The following is a 22,282-nucleotide window of genomic DNA, read 5'->3' as shown; positions in this document are numbered from 1 at the left end:
TAGTAGATACTGAGACACCAGCTTACATACAAAAACGTAACCAAAAACAGCTAACTCGAAAAAGGGGCATGATTTTGTAAAAAAGAAAGATAGAGTTATGGAACCTGTACAGTGTAAGTCAGTTTATGACAGTAAATAAGTGTGTGAAGTTTCAATCCATTCCCACAAGTGATTACTAAGATACCAGCTTACATACAAAAACTTAACCAGATCGGGACGCCAACGCCGACGCCGTCGCACGGGCGAGTCCAATAGCTCTACAGTACTATTCTTTGAATAGTCGAGCTAAAATCATTTGTTTCACAGCCTTTATATTGCAGTAATGTATCGCATATATACTGGCGGGATATTGCATTACATCATATAACATCGATAGGTAGCCCGTTTCTCAAAAACAAGACATGATGGTCCTAGATCGACCTCTTGAGTTTCACAGCTTATAGTAGATATGAGCCAAGTTCCGTCCACTACAGTCATACATGTATCTGAATGTTACCATGCATATTGTTTGATAAAAATATGTTCATATTTTAACTTTTTAAAGTTGAAGATTTTTTATGGAAAGAAATCATGTAATCATGATTTTTGAAAATAAAGGGAAATTTCTTTGTGCATATATATTTAACACGGGTCGTGATACAAAAAGGTTCATAGACCGTATGTATGAACTCTTCTTCATTGCTGGAAAGTAATATGAAATTAAGCAGCTATATCGTAATATTAGACATACTTTGCATGCCCATGCTGACATTTATTTTCCATAACTACAAGTGTGACCTAACGCATCGAAAATCTCCTCCCGTCCTTCAATCTTTTAAATTTGATCTGAAAAGATCGAAATATAACAGCTCTGACTGAAGGTACGGGGAGACTTTTTACGGCCACCTAACGGCACAAAGAACGCTGCTTTGATAATAAAAAAAAATGTAAAACTACAGGTCGCCCAACACGACATAAACGGAATTGTTACAGGCTCATTTTGATTGAGCCTGTTCATGGACGTTATCGGAAGTGCAAGCTACCGTCCACGTCCTCCAGCCCCGGGTTGAGCAGAACTCAACATTTACACATTTACACACAAGAATGTGTGTGTGTGTTCGAGTTTAACGTCTTTCTCAACAATTTTTCAGTCATATGAACGACGGTGTCTAATTGTAGCAGTGAGCACAATGCCCAACCTATAGTGCTGCCTCACTGGAATATCACTCCGTAGACACATGACATGATACCCCACCCAGTCACATTATACTGACACCGGGCTGACTAGTCCTAGTACTATCCTCTTAATGCTGAGCGCCAAGCGAGGAAGCTACTAGTACCATTTTTTACGTCTTTGGTATGACGCGGCCAGGGATCGAACAAACGACCTCCCGCACTCGAAGCGGACGCTCTACCACTAGGCTGCCGAGGCGGTACACCATAATGTAATTCAAGAGGCACATGTATTTATTAAATTTGACGAGTCCGACCAAAGATCAATGAGCTACTGCTTGTTTGCTGCAAGTATGAAAGCTGAACTTAAAATTTCATCAGTTCTCGTCGATATATTTACCAAACGTGAATTATATTATTCACATAGCAAAATCGTAATAAGCATTATAACATAGTTTTGGTTGTTTTATATTTCTTTTACAATCCCCGAGATGATAACGAGGTTTATATTTTCATTTACGTACATAATTGGACGAACTTACATTATATTCAGATTATAAATTCTGTTATCTTCACTTGTCACAGGAACGTTTGCCATCAACACAGACCATGCAGCGGCTTTAAATCGTCAACCTGAAAACTGGATGACGTGGACACCTGTTTTTCTAAATCTTGCTTGGCTTGGATTTAATGATGTTCATTCTGATATTCATATATATACTGTTAATATCGGCAGTCAGTATATGGGTAACGATTTAAATGAGGTAAATAAATACAGACGAATAGATATAGACACTGAAATAACAGTAGTATTTATTCGAAGGTTGTGTATGGATATACTATACGCATGCTCCTTTCCTCCTCTCTTGACAAAATTTATGAAAATAAGAGAGATCAAACTACTTAAAAATTATCTCATAATACGAAGTGAATATATGCATTTAATATAGAAGTATTTAAGTAGAATATACTCAGATACTTCTAATAAAAGCCCTTCCAAAAGACAGGGAAATAAATATAGACTTAATAAAGATACAGTTATCAATAAGTCAACAACTCTGAAACAGCTGAAGAAGTTGAATAGAAACCCAGCTCTAAAATGCTTATACACTTTGTTTTACGAGCGTATATACATTTGTATATTTATATTTCTATTGCAGAATCCCCAAACGCCAATAATTGTACAACACAGTCATAATTCTTCATTTCACGAAGACGGTAAAGTGCAGACATTCAAATTTCGCACTCAAAGGCTCAGTCAGAACAAAACAGTCTATATAAGTGTAACAGCGACGAATCATGTATGTCAATATTATACTGATTTATACAAACAACTCGAGATTAAAGAAATTATAAAAAAGATAAGATTAAAGGAAGTATTTATTCATAACTATTCGTGACTCAGGAAACGTTTACGTTCTAACGTATGTCTGTATTTTCAGATTTTCATCTTAATGGTTCATCCTAAATATTGGTTTAACAAGTAGTTTAAATATACCGCTGATTTGTTTCAAAATGATCTGCAAAGCATTGACCATAGAAAATTATCAATATGAAATTGGTATGATGCAAGCAGAGAATACGTTAAAACTATTTATTACATATCCGCTTTTCTTTTCCGTAAAGTTTCTTTGGCACGGGAACGTCAATAGTTTTCCATATTCATATGTGTATTTCGTATCGGATGCGTGATGTCATTTTAATGTGTGTCGTTTAGGTAAGGTTTATCTAAGTTTTGTCAATTTTATTCGATCTATTGAACACATTCATATTATTTATATAATATTATTATGTATAGATACGTATGTAATAAAACGATTATTAGCTTTGCATCGTGAAATATGTTCTCGTTATTCAGCGGAATAATATTGCTTTCCTTAAATCTCGCAGTATTTCAGCTGCAAAGCTCGGGCATTTTTCTAGATACAAATCTAATACTTTCAGTATCATACTTTTGTTGTGTTTTTAGCTCGACTATTCGAAGAATAGGGGAGCTATACTACTCGCCCCGGCGTCGGCGTGAGCGTGAGCGTGAGCGTCACACAAATGTACAAGTTTGCGTACCACCCCAAATATTTTCAAAGTCCATTGAGATATTGCTTTCATATTTTGCATACTTGTTTACCATCACGGCCCCAGTCTGTAAAAAGGAGGAAGCAGCTCTATCAAGCATTTTTACTGAATTATGGCCCCTTTTTGACTTAGAATAAATGTTAAAGTTTGCGTACCACCCCAAATATTTTCAAAGTCCATTGAGATATTGCTTTCATATTTTGCATACTTTCTTACCATCATGACCCTAGTCTGTAAAAAGGAGGAGGCAACTCTATCAAGCATTTTGACTGAATTATGGCCCCTTTACTACTTAGAATATGCTTATTGTAATGTTAAAGTTTTACTCATTGCTTATTATTATACTATCAAGCACTGAGAATAGTCGAGCGCGCTGTCCACTGACAGCTCTTGTTAATATTAGATATCAACGTTAACGGGTTTTTATATTTGAAAAGATACATAATAACATACATTAACATGTCTCGTGTGTCAGGTGGGACTTAAAAGTGCAGTAGTACACTCTCAATTTAACCTCCTTTTTGGAGGTATTATGGAGTTGGTGCGGAGGTGCGACAGCTATTCTTGCTTAGGACACTGTGTCTGTGCTCCACATGGAAATATATGTCGCAACATCAAGCCTTGTAATGATATCAGTGAAACAGGTACGGCTAGGACATTATCAAATTATTTCTGTTCTGCTTTTGTTCGTCTTTGTTCTGCTAATATATGATGTTCTTGTTATTTCTCATTTACAGTTTATTAAACTGATAATTCTATTATGTTTGTAAAACGTTTATAAGTCAAGTTATTGTATGTTTCGCCTTTTCACAAAATGTGACATTAATATTTAAACAGCAAGATCTCGTTCAAAGAAGTAAGAGCATATTCATTTTCTTTCCTACAATATATGGTCTTGAAATCTGTTTTTTTTTTCAGACGACACTGTTAATACCTTAATTGAGGTAAGGGACTATCTCAATTTACGATTTCCTGACGACTATCCACATCCGTTTCATTCCCCCGTCAATACAATGCTTGCAGCAAAATGGAGCGTAAAGAACTTAAAAGGAGTTCGTCCGGTGTGGTAAGAGCTTATTTTTTTTTCGATTTCGCACTATTTTGTTAGTCAACTCCTGATTCAGTTTAGATAGCCATCAATAAATTAAAAACAATAAATGTATTCTGCTCGACAATTGAACTTTTATTTTGTACGAGCAAATATGATAAGCAACCAACTAATTTTTACTAATCACATGTTACGATCATTTTAGATACGCTCGCATATTCCTTTAAGAAGAAAAAAGATTACCATATGTATAATATGGCTAAACGTTATCACACTTAGTTCTAAAAAAAACATTCAATAGAAAATTATCTTCCTTCAGGTATGAATGGAGTGTAGGTGAGAGTGTCCATGATACACCCTTGGGTGTTTTTGACACTGTAACGGATAGAGTTTGGCATGATGCTGGACAAGACAACTCTTGTGTATTTACTGTTGATAGAGGTATCATTTACACATCGACTCACTGTTCAATAGTTTTTGTTGTAAATGGACAACTGACTCAGTATTAAGCGAGTGGTGTAGGAATTTATCATTGTCGCTTATCTATTTTCAATGCAACGTTGTAGGTGCAGTATTCAACTCTTGTTAAATTACGTGATCACTTCTACAAATGTACCTTCAGTCATCACGATAAAGTTCTGAAATCGCTTTCGCTTATCCGCTCCTCAGTTTCGAAACTATATGTTATATTTTAAAACGTCTAAACATTCGTAATCTGCACAGTCAGCTTAAGCTTTGGTTTGCTATGTTTAATAATTAATTTGCACGGCGGATAATTTCTCTAAAAAATCTGCGCAAATAAAAGACTGTGAGTATCGTAACATGTGTCTATTGCAACAAATTTGACTCTCTGACACTCTTAAACGGAACAATATGTACATGTATATGATCCAAAAATGCATTTCGTGTCTTATTCGCTGAAGGCAAATGCATACGTCTAATTAAAGATTTAACTATATTTTGCAACTATTCCAGGAAGAAAAGTTTTGGAAGAACACAAAACGTACTCTGTTTTTGTCCGAGTCTGGTACAACAGTGAGACATATGCAATATTCAAAAGCGTTGGAGTAACGATCTTCCATACCCCACCCTTGTCAATCGTCATCAAAGGCAAAAATGTGAAAGAAGTAATTAGGGGAAGCACGAGAGATGTTGATTTCTTCACAAGAAACATGCAGATAGAGGCCTATTGGTCTGGAAAGTTTGGAGGCGATATATCGAGATATCATCTATATATTAGCACCCATCCTGGGGGTACGAATATGCACTATTCACTAATACTACTATCGATCCTTGATGATCCATTACATACATTGATTGCACACACGCACATACAAAATACATATCAGTACGAATTACGTACATATTTGCTTACATTTAAGCTTTGAAGAATTTTTTCAAAGAATACAAATAATTGCGCATAGACGTTATACAACACGGTGGAATCTTAAGTGTGATACAATCTTTTACATAAATATTTCTTATTTATAAGAAGCTTAAGATTGAATGACAGATTCATTTTCTTTTTGCCTTTACCGTATTTTATACAGGTTTGCATTCATTTATTTCCTCCTCTCGTCCTATCAGGTCATGATTTGCACATCGTTTCGAAATCCCTGCACTCATCCTTAACAAGTTTCAACATAACAGGATTTAGATATGAGGAAAATACAAAATATTATACTGTTGTGCAGGCCTTCAACTTGGCCGGACTTCACACTACGGAAGTGTCAGATGGATTCATGCTTGACGTACATCCCCCTACCTCTGGAATAGTTATGGACGGCTTTGGTAAAAATATACAAAAATGTTTTTCTTCAACTTTAAACCATTCTAAATCCAAAGTATAATTTCGTACCACAGTCAAGTAGTAATGTTATATTATTATATTGTTCACATTTTGCTTTTAATTCTTTTTTCAATGCTTGCATACAATTTTTATAAGTCGTCATATGTTTGAATTTTCAAGAGACTGACCTACATGTTTGATCTACCAATTATAAAGACTTGAGTTTGAAAATATGTTCTTTTTAGTACATAAAACATCTGTAGACAGACTTTATCCGTTGTACTATAAATGGTTCTGTGGTAATATTGGTATGATGTTCTTTTTTGACGTATTTCTCAGTTTTGCCTGATAAGTACGCCACAACTGAAACAGGTCATGTTCAGTCCTTCTGGCACGGTTTCTCAGATATCGGATCTGGAATACAAACCTACGAATACTGTGTGTCCTCTGGTCCAATAGCAGGCACCTGTGATATAAAACCACTCTCACCAGTTGGTATTGCAACCAATATTCAGTTTTACCCAAAAGACAAGCTTGAACAAGGTAATATAACATTGATTTTTATATGGTTAAAATTTACATGGTTTATACTTTGTGTAATTACTTTAAAAGAGATTTGTATTTTCAGACTTTTCCTATTTGATGGAATTTTACCAAATTTTTCCAATACCACCTTTGATTGCCATTGTCAAGACTTTTGATATTAATGCAAAAGGACCTAGACTCTGGGGCAACACGGGGTTTATGGTTTTATCTTATGAAGACATGAAACATGTTTGAGAACTATATATTTTGTATTCAGACAAGGAATAACGGTAAACTTTGTTTGAATCTAGAAAGTCAGCGTTATAAGTCGTCGTTCAAAATCCTGTAAATATTAAAAAATATTTTTAAGGTGGTTTGGGTTGATACGGGACAAAATGACTATATGTACTAGTATCTAAGCGAAGGGCAACAACACATTGTAGCTATCCGGGGTGTTCCTATGACCAAGTCTGCTTTAGGATCTTAACCCTGTCATGTTTAGTCACCATGCGTGACCACTTACTTATTTTGGGACTTGAACAACGGCCAAAACGTACCATAATAACTTCATATGATGAAGATCATATTTATCCTGTTATGGCATTAAGAGCTCTTTACACATTGCGGGTATGATAATTCAGTCGTAGGGGCTCAGTCAATGTCGATATGGTCAAACTAGTGATATAACTTAAATTGTATCTGGTCACTTTCGATGACGTTTCCTGATTAATATGGCTATCCAAGGTACTGAATCTTCATCCCAGGCTGTAGCCAGGACCTGTACCAATACGACATAGTACAGTACAGATTATTTATTTCATTTTTTATTATTTTTGTTGTTGAAATGCTGTTTTGGAAATTGCAGTCTCATGTCTTATTAATAGTCCTTACATGTTCTATGATTATTTGAATTTATTGAGATTTTGCGAAGAAAAATCATATGATTGCTGCAAGTCTGATCACAATGCGTTTAACATACTCTATTACCAAAATGTATAGCAATCTATATCGTGCATTCTTTCAAGTATCAGGTTATAACCGTTTCAAAATGATGTTAAAGTTAGCATCTCTCTGCGAAAGGTTGATATGAATAGAATATATCACTCACATTACATTGTTTATCATGACTCTCTCAAACACTGTTAGTCAAAGCACTAAACGGAAAATGTCTTATCATATTCGTATAACATATTTGAAATACAATTGCATATTAACTTTACATTTAATTTAGCAAAGAAAAATAACACAAAGAAACATTAGAAATAATAATCTCGTATGAAAATATAATAAACACAATATGATAAATACAATTGTCCAGTATGAATGCAATGGCGGATATCCATTTCGTTAATTAAAGTGTGTCTATATTTATCTTAGTATACATTTTTTCTCCAAGATCTTTTTTTACATTTTCTTTTTTATTTGTGTTTTGGTTGATGTTTCCTGCGAATAAGCAGTAATATATTCAATGATTCCTTATTCTAGCAGTTTCACATATTTAGAACACACATAGACTTGTACATAAATATCTAAAACATCAAGTAACTTAAATGTGGTACATGTAACGCATCTATTTCAATTTTACTTCAATTTTATCACATGATAAGTAAATTTTAGGTACACTTGTGAGGGGAGAAGTAAGGGCGCGCGATGTTGTTGGTCATGTGTCTGAACTAGTATCGTCTAATGGAATGATTGTTGACACTACTGCACCTGTTCGATCTAAACTGGTTGAATGTCAACAAAACATTTTACAGGATTCCTCGTTTGAAAATGATATGCACTTAGAAGAAATATATGTGATGTGTGACAACATATCTGACTCACAGTGGAATATATCAAGACACACTTGTGTTTCTGTTGTCAAATCGAATATGGCACAGCATGGCGCATTCAGTTTACATCTACAGGGATCGATATCTCAAACTATAAATACTACTATGCATAGTAGGTATAGGTTGACCTTTTACACATCAACAATACCTTCAAATACGTTACAGTTATCTACAGTTGAAGGTTATACAGAGGTAAATGCCCAAAGACATGTTTTCATAATGTATAGTAAGCCTTATACGGAAACATACGCATGGCAAAAGCATGTCTTCTTTTTTCACTCGGATTCTAACATTACTAAAGTGGAATTTGGAACGGTTAAGAGTCTTGCGGCTTTTGCTTTAGACGGAATTCAGTTTCAGCTTTGCGAAGTGTCATCCACTGACGCACATGAGGCAAGAGGTCATGTAAACGTACATACAGTATTTGTTCATGACTGGTCATCAATACATGCAGATTGGGCTTTCACCGACCCGGAGACTGACATCCTAGAGTACATGTGGGCAATAGGTAATTACAAAATGTATCTGCTAGTTCACTACTCTCTCAGATTGATATTTTTGTTTTATTTCCAAGTTAAAAAAAAATTAAACAGAGTAAGTAAAGAATATTAGAATCAGTAACAAGAACAATTTGAGGTGTTTAATTTAACTACCACTACAATCTTATATTATGAACTAATAATAATAATGTTAAAATTAGTCAGTGTACTTTACCAACTGACGAACTGACATTTAATTTGCTTTTCAGTATATGCTTGTGCTATTTGCATTGTAATTATAATGCAGTGTACGTACATTTAAAAAGAAGTTTTATTATATATTTGCAACCTAACATTGACTTACTTTGGTTGTTTTATGTTTTCTGATCCCTTGGGACAATGAAGTCGTACCACTCTTCATTTATCATGATAAGGTTTCACTTAAGCCAATACTAGTTGGGGACGGAGGTGGGAGAGGAGTGGTGAGAGATGACGAGTGTTGCTCGTTTTGTTATAGACTTCATGTTCTTTTTAGAATTGAGAGGCAAAATTGATGGATTAATTATATTAACTACAGTCTGATTAATGAAAATACACGTCTCTAGACTAATTTTGAGGCATATCCTTGTAAAAAAACTTTTAAATTTCATTTGTTTATCAGGCACTGTGCATGGTGGGGCACAGTTGCAACCATTTGTCAGTGTGGGTAGGCGAACATTTGCCAGCAACAACACTCTAAGACTCGAACACAACACAGTGGTATTTATAACCGTTGTCGCAGTTAATGCTGCAGGTTTGAGATCAATCAGTTATTCGGACCCGATCATGATTGATCTTACACACCCCGAATGCAAGTACGTTTACGACGGTTCAATAACTGGTAAGTATCTAGGTAGGTTAAAGAGACATTATATATCAAGCAAGTATTTTTCTATAGATATACTAGTTATTCAAAGTTTATGAAATTTAATATAATCATGTTGTTACCGGATTTAAACGTTTTTTTTTTTCGGATTTTCAACAGTAACATAAACTCCACTCTATCATTATGTTTATATATATAAACTATCAATTAATCAGTCGCAAGATATATTACAGGTATCTGTTGAGAATCAACTGATGAATTGAACATTTTAGGTCAAGATCTTGATTTTATAAGAGGGCTAAAACTTGATTCTCATTGGGATATATCTGATCCTGAATCTGGAATTAAAGAATGCCAGTGGGCTTTAGGTATGTCTTTTTAATTATGTCCTAAGTTTTCCAAAAGGTATACTTAGCATGTAGCCGTTTGTCTGTCTTACAGTCTTTTCAAAAATGTGTGAAACGAGTAAAACCTGTTTCATAATATAATTTGGGTGTTAAGCTCGCTTACTTCAAATTGTTTGTTCCTAATTGATGTAGGTTCGAGCCTCGCTGGGGGCGTAGAATTTTACATAGGTGGGTGTCCGTGACTAAAGGTACAAGGCGGGGCACCTAGGATCTTATTCCGCCGTGAAAAGGTGAACAGTTGCCATATCACTTATGGCTGTGTCGATGATACGTTAACCCCAGCAAAACACACAAATATTTTTTTTTTATTTTCTATTATATTTTCATATATTTCAGTAATTGAATATTTTATTTGATTGGAAATGAGGTTATTGAATGAAACTCTTATATGTAAGATTTATATGTGTATTGCAACATGCCCGAATAGCTTTAAATGGGAAAGCTCTGCTGCCAATTCAATAAAACGTTTAAGAGACCCTCGGTACATAATCTGAACGAGAGCAGTCTGAGAGACGCCGCTGTGTAAAACACTAGCACAAGGGTTTAATCGGTAATCAAGGGAATAGGGGGCATAGTTTTGCAAATAAAACTTACCTATCTATTGGTAAACACCTTCAGTAATTAAGAAGGCACTTAAGTCAGGTATAAGGGAGTCCTTAACTTAGTATTTAGTGGGTTTGACTTAAACGCCAGTGATCCAGGTTCGATTTCCGTGCGCGACTGAGTCCAGACAAGGGTTCAGTGCTGGTGATTTACTTAAATTGATACTCTTTCTAGAAGCATCAGGTTAGATTGGGAAGATACATGTATATATGACAACTTCCATTTGGCTCGACTAGCATAAGGTTGTTCTTTTAGGTGTGAGATTTTGTCAACTACACACGCAAAACAAAACTAAAATTTTCCTTTTAACCTTTACCGACAATAGAAATATAATTGATTATTTTGTTCTTGCACCTCCTCCCATTGACATTTATAACTATTTTAAGTTTTATTTTATTTCCTTCAGCAGTTAAAATGATATAGTCTGGATACATAAAAAAGATGATTAGGAAAGGGTTAATAATTCACAAAAATACTCAAATGATGGTTACAGTTTATGAAGTAAAAAAAGGGAATAATTTAAAATGTATTCAATAGAGTGTTATGCTTTTTTCGCTCTGCACTCGGACTTTCTGCAATCTGTCATTATGTCCATTCTTTTAAATTCGATTTAGTGTCTTAAAATTCATCTCTCGGACTAAATGTGTGGCGGACAGAGGAGAGATGGATGGATTGAAGTACTGTATAGCCCTCCCGCTTTTGTGGCTGGATATAACAAAGAAGGAGTTCATTCAAACACAAATCAAGACAAAATCATATTGTTGTTGTTTCTTTTTTTTATTTTGCTTTGAACCGCACTGTACCTCATTACATTAACCATTATTTCATGTAATTTGATATTCCCTTCAGTGGACAAAGGAAAATTAAATACATAAGGTGGTCATTAGAAAATACGTAGTTATGGTTCCTTCGCTCTGCACTACGCCATATGAAATAATTCCTTACAATGGAAATTTTAAAGTTATCTTCCGGCAAAGAGTGTGTCGGCCCAAAGAAAATTAATTACAAAATTCGAAACAATTGAGATAAAATGCAGATTCAAAACAGAGTTACGGTTACTTCGCTTTGCTCTTTGTGTTATTTGTTATTTGTGCACGATATTTCCTTCAGCGGCCGGGCGATAAAAGAAAATAAAGTAGAAAAAGGGAGATACAACAGAACTTCCCTTCAGTAGTATTAAGGTTATCGTCCGAACTAAAGGTGAGAGAGACTGGTGTTGACGGACGGACGACTACAATACTACATACTCCTACCGCTAATTTGTGGCGGGTTTTGAAAGGACTGGTTATAATTATATAGTGCAGGTGGAATCTCTGGCAACTTCGTCTCAGTTGATCTTTTATTTTCCTGTTCTAAACGCTTAATAAGCTGTGCATACCCCTTGTGCGATAAATTATTGCTACGCTTTGTCTACACCGTTTAGGTACAGTACAACCTCTCTCGAGCGGCCCTCTCTTAAGCAAAAACCCCTTTGTACATGACATCATCATCAAAATTTCCCTAAGCTGAAAATATACTATCAATTTTACCTCCCCAGAACAACAACCTCTTCATAACAGTCAGTATTACTATCCCCCAAAGGGTGTTGCTCTTTAGAGTATGTCTTAAGTATGTTTTCTTTTCTTGGTTTTAAAAACAGGTACATTTCAAGGTGATACATCAGTTCAGGCATATCTTACACTGCAACCAGATGAAAACAATGCGAGTAAGCTGTTTGAAACTAGTCCTTCTGACAAGATTTTTGTAACTGTTCGATGTACTAATGGTGCTGGTTTAACGCATAAATGCTACTCAGACGGAGTCAGACTGTTACAAACTCCTCCTTCGGTTAACGACGTCATATTAGAACTGTTAACTACTTCACTAACCCAGTTTGAGACAAGAAGCTGTTACCATGGCAACAATACAGAAATACGATTCAGGTGGACGGGTTTTAAATCTGATGAAGGAGTTCAAAGTTATTTGGTATAAAATGTATTCAATGTTTTTGTTGTTTTATTCAATTTTACAGATTTAAGTTTTAAGGGTCCTACTATACACGATGTAAACTGTTTAAATTTATGTTATGAAGTTTTCATAAAATGACTAACAGCTAAGCATTTAATACTTGAAAGAAATGTTGTTTGACAATGCATTTATTAAAACAGGGCAATTTAAGAAACGTATATGGTCCTGTTACGCATTTGAAATTTTAACTATTTAAACATATTTTCATGTGACAGAGCTTGCGAACAGGGCATTAGTATTGAGATTATTCTTTGCAAAAGATATTAGAAGGAAACATTAACGTTTCAGCTTATTGGATTTTTTTCTGTATTAGATTGCCCTGGATGGAGATAAAGTTTCAACTTCAGAAATTGTTGAAACTTCTTCGTCGGGTTACAGTTACGCAAGTTTCACAGGTCTGACGATGGCAGATGGGGAATACACTGTTTCTGTAACGGGTATAAATGAAATAAAGATGTACAGTCAGAAAATATCAGATCGTTTTGTGTTAGTAACACATCCACCAAGTCTTACAGGTTTGTATTACTCTGTTGTTCTAACTTAATTGTGAATGTTACATGTTCATGTTGTTTGATACTGTGTCAGTTTGAATAATTTTCTAATATACAAATAACGCGCAGATGTACATAGAAAGAATAACGTAACATAGATTTGTTAACTGCACTATATTCATTACTAGAGATATGAAACTGCCATTTACTCTATGTCTGTCTACAGTGTTTAAGTTGAGATATTATAACCTAACTAGTGTCCGTGTATTTTGTTATGATCCATCTGCAGCTGTATGCATATGTCTCTCTCTTCCAATCAGCGAGTCACATTTTTACTAGTTGACAGTCCAATATTTTACGTATTGGACGGTGCATCACCTTCAGTCCGAATTCTCATCTTTACTAGACGATGATTAAAGTTATTGACTAATAAAAAATGTAAATGTAAATAAAATGAAATTCAACATCATAAACGTTTGACGCGATGTTTTTGTAAACGTTTCTTTAGATGAAATCTCATCTATTGGTTCGTCCAATAGGGTACTCATTCAAATGTAAAACCATATTGTACAGACCAATGTTAAATAACCTAATCGTACCTCAGATATATTACTTCTGTCAAATCGTTAATGCTAGACTAATCTCTCAACCTTACACTTAAGACTTATGGTCCGCAAACATATTCAATTGATAAAGCTTTAGCTAGCAATCACTTATGGCACGCCAATTGTCCAATAATTACGTAAACCCAGGTTCACGGTCGAAAAACTAAGACTAACGATCGATAAACCAGGTTTTTCGAATACTAACCTATATTTTCGAGCAAAAACATAGGATAACGCCGTAAGCCATAGTTCACACTTGTAAGCATAGGTTCACGCTTGAAAACCCAAGTTTACGGTCGTAAACATAGGTTCACGTTCGTAAACTATGGTTTACGAGCGTGAACCGGGAATCAGGCGTAAACATAGGATGACGACCGTAAACATAGGATAACGACCGAAATTTGTAGTTCAGTCGAGAAACCTAGTTTATCAAACCATGGTTTACGGTCAATATATTAGGATTATAAAATCAACTATGAATTTCGGGCGTAAACATGGGTTTACGGCCTTGAACCTATGTATACGGAAGTGAACCTATGTTTACGACCGTGATCCGTAGTTTACGGACGTAAACCTATGTTTACGAACGTGAACCTATGTTTACGAACGTGAACTTGGGTATACGAGCGTGAACCTAGGTTTACGTTCGATAAACTAGGTTTTTCGAACGGAACTATGATGTTCGGTCGTAAACATAGGTTCACGTTCGTAAACCATGGTTCACGCTCGTGAACCCAGGTTCGGGCCCGTAAACATGGGTTCTTGCTCAATCGAAAAACCTCATTTATCGAACGTAAACATGGGTTCAATAGCGTAAACTTAGGTTTACGCCCGTTATCCTATGTTTTCACTCAAAAATATAGGTTTGTATTCGATAGTCCTAGTTTTTCGACCAAGAACGTAATTATTGCATAATTGGCTTGCCGTGAACCATGGTTTACGGACGTGAACCTATGTTTACGAGCGAGAACCTATGTTTACGACCGTGAACTTAGGTTTACGAGCGTGAACCTCAGTTTACAAACGTAAACCTAGGTTTACGCTCGATAAACTAGGTTTCTCGAACATAACTATGATTTTCGATCGTTATCCTATGTTCCTGAGCGTGAACCTATATTTACGATCGTAAACCCATGTTCACGGTCGTAAACCCAAGTTCACGTGAACCCAGGTTTACGCCCGTAAATTTAGGTTCACGCTCGTGAACTTAGGATAACGACCGAAATTCATAGTTCAATCGAGAAACCTAGTTTATCGAACGTTAACCTGGGTTCACGAGCGTAAACTATGGTTTACGCCCGTTATCTTATGTTTTCGCTCGAAAATGTAGGTTAGTATTCGAAGAACCTGGTTTTACGTTCGAAAAACCTAGTTTATCGATCGTTAATCCTAGTTTTTCGATCGTGAACCTGGATTCACGTAATTATTGGACAATTGGCGTGCCATAAGCACTGCTATTAGACTACATATTAGTTCGGTGAAACTGTTATTTAGTTTTAGATAAAGTGAATTCATTATTTGTTTAAAACGACACGATATCACGGTGGACCAAATTCATACTGTTATCTCTGTTTCTAGGGTCAGCAATCAGGACAAGCTGGACTGAAACTACTTCGACTGCCACTGCATCTTGGGATAATGTGTTCGTGTCAACTGATCCTATGTATTATGAAGTGTCAGCAAGACTTGCTGAAGGTGGAGAGGGAGATCTTGTACAGTGGCAAGAAACAGTTGATACACGAATAGAAATTGTGCTGGATACAAGTGAATTGCCCGAAGCTGGTGTTACTGTCCGTTTCAGCGTCCGTGCAATATCGTATTCTGGATTGTTTACTGTAGCACATAACAATCTGCTTGTGTTACCTTAAGATTCTTGCTTCTGTACTGCAGAGAATGTAGTTTCAGCTTTATTAGCTTTACTATAGGTTGAACAGAGTGTATTCTAGAAGTGTGCTATTTAAATTTTACAAATTAACTTTTACTTTGATCACACGATCCGCCTTGATTGCTATTTCAAAAAGATATAGGAAACAGTCTATATACGAATAAATAATAAATGTTGATTGGTTTATATATTTTATACTTTACGACTGCAATTTACATATCAAATTCTATTTCTGTTCCAGTTTATACGACTTTTCCATGTGCCAACATGTAGGCAACAACATTTAAAAAAAATATCATTTTATAAATTAGTACTGACTTTTTTTGTTGGGCAGTAAATTAATTTTAGATTTCTTCGAGCGAATTTGGTGTGTTTTGATTCAATAATACCGTCAAAACAGTATGACATAAAGTATGACGTCATGATGTGACGTCATATATATGCTTTGATTGTAACACTGGGCCAAATTAGGGCTGGGACGATTTCGAAATCCTAAAACCGGTTAATCTTTTGTATGAAATCGAACCGAACCGGTTAATCGGCCGCCATATTGAACATGTTGTTTTCTTTCCTGACGACGGTATCAAGGTACTTCCAGCAGCGGTTTATGTTAGGAACTAACGAACTTGCAAACAATGTGATAAGTCATATTTTGGTGTATTTTATTTTACATATATCACGACAGGCAAATCCGAGACTATAATTGACTATGTTCAATGTGTTTTAGTGGGAATATACTGCGGGTCTATTTGCTAGTCAAAGAACTGTATAAATAAGAAGTACAGTTCGTGATATTTGTTATTTAAGTGCGATTAGCGGTTTTGCAAAATTGAAACCGGTTTCTCCTAGTAATCGAATCGGATCCGATTAACCGAGTAATCGTCCCAGTCCTAGGCCAAATAACAAAATCTGTGTCTTTTTCATTTGATAGTTCTGTTCATAAATAGTTTGCAAGGTAATAAATTACTAGTACTTAAGAAATAAGTTATAGCAAAACCGTGGTTTAACACTATTTATACACGACTGGCGGTCGCTGCACCCTCGTGAAATTATTACGCTCGAGGTATTACCTACCATCGTGTATAAATAGTGTTCAAGCACGGTTTTGCTATAGAATATTTCGATTCCAATATGTCTTTCATTGTAAAATTTATATCAAATATGATAAAACCTACGCGCATGCATGGCACCAAATGGTAGGTGGTCAGGCCCCTTTGTTTATACATACCAGGACCGGAAATAATAATACTTCTGTGGAAGAGTTCATTTTGGGCAAGAATGATTGCAAATTATTCTACAAAGCGAATACGCAACTCAGTATATATGTGTGTAAATTAATCAATACAGTTCTGCAAAATGACATTTTGTTTTAAACATGCTATTAAGTAGCATATTTGATCAAATTTGAAAGCGCTATTTCTAATTACATAGATGACGCTAAATATCACGCCGACGTGTCGTCAACGTAATATCGTAAAATGTAGTGCTTTAAAATGTGTACTGTTTGCGTAGTTAGAATCGAAATAATAACCATGCTCCTATTACGTCATTAGTTAATAAAATACAAACACCCGTTCGGATGCTACGCACTCGGAATTTGATCATTACGCATCCTAACTCTTGGCCATATTTTTTTAAACTGGTAAAACAGGAACATATTTTTTTATCTTAATTTAGAATTGTTGCGTTCTTTTATAAGATAAATGAGTATACACGAGCATAACCCTCGTCCAATAATTAAATTGCATGTGCTGTTACATTTTTAAAGTAAAATGATAAAATAAACATGCATTGAAAAGATGTCCCACAACTTAATAAAATACACATTGCAGCTATAAGTAGCGGCAGTTCAAATGATATAATCGCTTTCCCACTTTGTTGGTATTATTTATGTTATTTGCACGAGTTATTTTATTTTTTGCATTATTTATTACTTTAATCCATAATACATATATGTAAATATTACCAAGTTTAATTTATGTAATCTGTGTGAATGGAGTGGTACTGTCAGAGGGATAATGCAATTACCAGTTGAAAAATTTGAAAATCACCACTAATATAATATGTATCATTTTATCCTAGTAAGGAAATAAGTCATTCATCTATTTAAACGTCTTTGATATGTAAGACCATAAATCCATTTAGGTTAGATTATATATGTTTGAACCACCACGATATACATGTGTCTCGAATGACTGATGTTTGATGTGCGAAATAAAGAGAATGAAAACTTGTCATAGAGTTTTTATACTGCCAGTCATTCATTTATAATCATTCATCTATAATCAGCAGCTTCTTCGCTTTGTCTTCTGTTTTATACTAATTCCAGAAGATAACAAAATGTATTGGCATGTACATATTAATAAACGTTTGGAATTTGCTAAAAACAAATCGACAAACACTTGCTATAAGGGATCTTTAGTTCCTCAATGAAAATAATGACATTTTATCATATTCGTCAGTTACTGAAGATAGCTTGGCACAGAAATAATAATGCTAAAAAGAACAACCCAAGACAGTTGTATGAATACATTACTTTTACTATTAACAATTTTACTATAGCAAGCAATTAATATCTAATTTCGTTTAAATTAATGGTTGGCAGAAATTGGTCACTGCTTCACATAAATGTCAATATACAAATACATATGATATAAAGTATATGTTTAAAATGCAGATGTGGAGGCCCTGTGAACAGAGGCCTAATACAGTATACTTGAAACAAACAAACTTCTTATTACACAACGTTAAGATATACTGGTGGAGGCTGACCTTCTTATTACACAACGTTAAGATATACTGGTGGAGGCTGACCTAACCGCCGAACCTGGGATTAGAATTCAACGGAGATCAGGTAAATACACCCACATGTGAAAACTGCCAATATTCCATGTGAAGCTGTAAAGACTGAAGGCAATGAAGGTGTAGGCTGAACTTGAACACATAAGATGAACCTGAAATTATAAAGAAAAAGGAGAACACAAGCAAAATAAGGGGAGTGGAGGGTGAGATATTAAACATCAGCAAGTATAAACAATCGAGGATTCCTTCGACAAGAAGCAAAATCAACCCTCGCATCTATTTGCAAACGACCTTCTTCTTCCATGTGCAAAACTGAAAGGACCCAAAAGGAGATTAAATCGCAACAAGTATATTAATATACCAACAAGACATAAACTAAAACGGGCCCTTACAACAGGATAAGAGCTCCTTCAGTAACAGGTTTTGAATGGTAATCATTAAAAACACATTACTGAATTCGTCAGTTACTGAAGATCGCTTGGCACAGAAATAATAATACTAAAAAGAACAACCCAAGACAGTTGTAAGAATTCATTACTTTTACTATTAACAATTTTACTATAGCAAGCAATTAATATCTAATTTCGTTTAAATTAATGGTTGGCAGTAATTGGTCACAGCTTCACATAAATGTCAATATACAAATACATATGATATAAAGTATATGTTTAAAAATGCAGATGTGGAGGCCCTGTGAACAGAGGCCTAATACAGTATACTTGAAACAAACAAACTTCTTATTACACAACGTTAAGATATACTGGTGGAGGCTGACCTGACCGCCACATGTCGAAAATTTGGAAAAACGTGGAAAATTCTTGACAACTGCATCCAGTATAGCGAAGCAAACCCTGCCTGAGAAACTGTGCCTTAATAATTTACTGCTAAAAAGGACTGAAGCTTGTGTTGCAGAGTGAATGAAAACAAAATATTTCCAAATTATGACAAGTGCACCCCATCCCTGTTGAAGAGACCCGTCACGGATTCGACGATTTCTGGTTAACGAACGTATCCACCAATGTATTTAAAAAAAAAACAAATGAGCAGCGAAATTATTAACGCGTTTTCTAGCTCTCTCTAATGAAAACTAAATTAATTACGCAGTGAATAACAATGATACCTTGTCTTCAAAAGGAAACAAGTGTAAGATTAATAGTTTAACTTGTCGCCATTTCATACCACCCTGAGTCTGACACAGTATGGTCGCATTATGACGCTGCATTACAAGTTGAAAACCCTCAGCTGATTCCTTGTCGTAACGAAATACCGACTTTATAATTGAACATCCAACTATCCAAATATAGGTAGGACGCACTGAAAAGCTGAAAACAATTGTCAACAAAAAGGGCAAACAGATGGCAGGTACAATGAAACTGCTTATAGGCCTAAGATCTGAGTGACAACAGCTGACGTGAGAGGATTCTAATGTAAGATTTAAATGCACTTGAATCCGGGGCGCAACGCCCCATTCTTGTAATATCGTAAGTAGTCATGCTGCTGTTGCAGCACCTACTCTGAATGAATGTGGTTTATATGGAATGGCACTAGTTTGAAGCACTAGATGGTCGAACAACCATATATCTCTCTATTAAATCCAGAGGACAAGTAGAACAATATGCAAGGTTGTAAATGAATAGCTACTCCGCCTTTTTCTGATCGTTTTTTGATGAATGAAGAATTTTGCGAAGTACACCAATACTTACAATACTAACGTCTCCCTCACATAATGCGTGACCTTTAGCACTTATATTCGAGGAGTTTGAGTTCGTGTGTACAAGCTCACATATCCTTAAAAATCAAAACTGGTCAGGGAAAATACTGTTGAAAACTGTAATGTCTCAAATATAGATGAGCAAACAGTATTTGTCACCTGTATAAGTTTACGAAGTAAATCAAGCGTTATAGGTTGACTGATGTCAATTGTCCGATGAAACCTATCAAAACTGATAAGCATTCAACGTAACATAAATCTTTAAGTAAGATGTTTAAGACTGTTAATTTTACAATAGAAGAAATGTCCGAGAAATACAAACATCTTGTACGACGAGCTACATTCTTGATTAAAAGATGGGCTAAAAGTGCAGTAAGGTGCAAGTCGTCTGTGCATGCAAGTAAAGCTGACACGATCGGCACTAAATATATAATATTATTATTACTTTATAATATTAAAATATAAAAAGGTTACGTTATTGCATATACGAACGTCTGCCCCCTAGAAGGCCAAATGTAGAAAATCAAACTACTTCGAAAAAACTGCGCGTCCTATTTCATGTACGACAGCGCTATCCGTAAAGAAGTTTAGGACAGAACTATCCAACCAGTGTAAGTCGTGGAAGCTGCAGTAACCATTAAAACTGTCAAAAAAATGATAACCATATCATCTGTTATTGAACTGGTCACTCTTAAATGATGTGAACTTTTAACCAAATTGCACATACTAGCATAGAAACCACTACTCAATAGTCTAGAAAGGGAATTGCTCTGCTAAAGAAATTAAAAGATCAACTTAGGCTTGCATTTTTTTAATTTTTTTTTTTTTTGCTACGGGTATGTTAAGGTATTTGCATATATCTATAAAACAGAACGAATTGGCCATACATTCCCTGAATTAGAGCGAGCCAAACAAACATAATTATCCAAGTAATAAATCAGCCTTTCGGATTTCCTCTTGTACCGGACCAGCTATTGTAATAAATTAGCAAACTTTTCCCAATGGCAGCAAGAGATTGCACACTCATAGGTAACGTCTTGTCCATAAAATGATCCCCTCCTAATTTGAAGGCTAATAATTTCAAAATCATAATTATGAACCTCAAAAGGCGAAAGGCTTATTTGATGCCAACTTTAGCCATTTCGCAATATTGCACTAATGAAACAATAGCTCCGTCACTCTGTCTAAAGAAGTGTACTGAACTGAGGAACAAGACGTATCAATAAAATAATTCAAACTTGAACCCTGTGGGAAGGAAAGATGGTGTATAATCCTCGAGCTGCCATCTTTTTGGCCACAAGACTGATCGCAGATTGCCTGAAATTTGGAACAGGCATTTCTTTAAAATGAACCGCAATTCTGCTTAACTGCTCTTCCTATATAACTTCCTCATTAGCTACAGCAGAGTTTTGCCTAACGGAAATTAAAGTTTGACATGAAGTTTGGACTCTAGGGCGCTGGTTTTGTAATCGAAACCCTTTGTTAGAACCCTCTGAAAATTCAGCTACCACTTATTTATTTGGATATAAAGAAAGATAGATTTGTAATACTGCTAAGTCAATAAGGGTTTTGGTGAGAGAATGGAGGTTTAAGTGACCCTCTTTGAGATGCCGGTTTTGGCTATCTGAAGTTTCCACGAGGTCCAAGTGACAAGTACATAGAACGATATTGATTGATAGCTACGTGATTCTGAAAAAAATAAATACTTCCTAGAGTGCTTCCCATGACGACGCGTACAGCTATGTTCGTATACACAAGCAAATTTGGTACAAATACCTTGAAAACATAACATTTTCTTGCGCACGGTATATATAGATACTAATGTACATTAAGGACCGGCAATGAATCTATCTTTTTGCCCGGAGCCTTTGACTGAAAGTTTAGATATCAGACTGCTTCCGTAACAAGAAAACTCTGACCTTGACTGTTATTAATGTGATCTGAGCGTAACAATACTGTTTACTCTATGAATTCGCCATTAACCATCGTAATTTTAACATTTGCT

At 35.3% G+C, this 22,282-nt stretch overlaps 1 protein-coding gene across 1 annotated transcript; it reads left to right on the top strand.

Annotated features, from left to right (window-relative positions):
- The first annotated feature begins 578 nt into the window (after window positions 1-578).
- LOC128556849 (uncharacterized) lies at window positions 579-17,997 on the top strand. The gene is made up of 15 exons (XM_053542605.1): window positions 579-657; window positions 1,738-1,916; window positions 2,313-2,453; window positions 3,701-3,869; window positions 4,144-4,291; window positions 4,593-4,714; window positions 5,249-5,527; window positions 5,861-6,064; window positions 6,402-6,605; window positions 8,205-8,930; window positions 9,563-9,781; window positions 10,039-10,134; window positions 12,416-12,741; window positions 13,097-13,298; window positions 15,458-17,997. Exons 1-15 carry the CDS (start codon window positions 579-581, stop codon window positions 15,745-15,747), a joined length of 3,384 nt encoding a protein of 1,127 aa, XP_053398580.1. The 3' UTR covers window positions 15,748-17,997.
- Window positions 17,998-22,282: the final 4,285 nt, after the last annotated feature.

The sequence above is a fragment of the Mercenaria mercenaria genome, chromosome 1 (genome assembly GCF_021730395.1).
Source record: "Mercenaria mercenaria strain notata chromosome 1, MADL_Memer_1, whole genome shotgun sequence".
NCBI classification, from domain to species: domain Eukaryota; kingdom Metazoa; phylum Mollusca; class Bivalvia; order Venerida; family Veneridae; genus Mercenaria; species Mercenaria mercenaria.
Note: the sequence above shows the minus strand (reverse complement) of the source record. Positions and strands in the feature narration are given on the sequence as shown.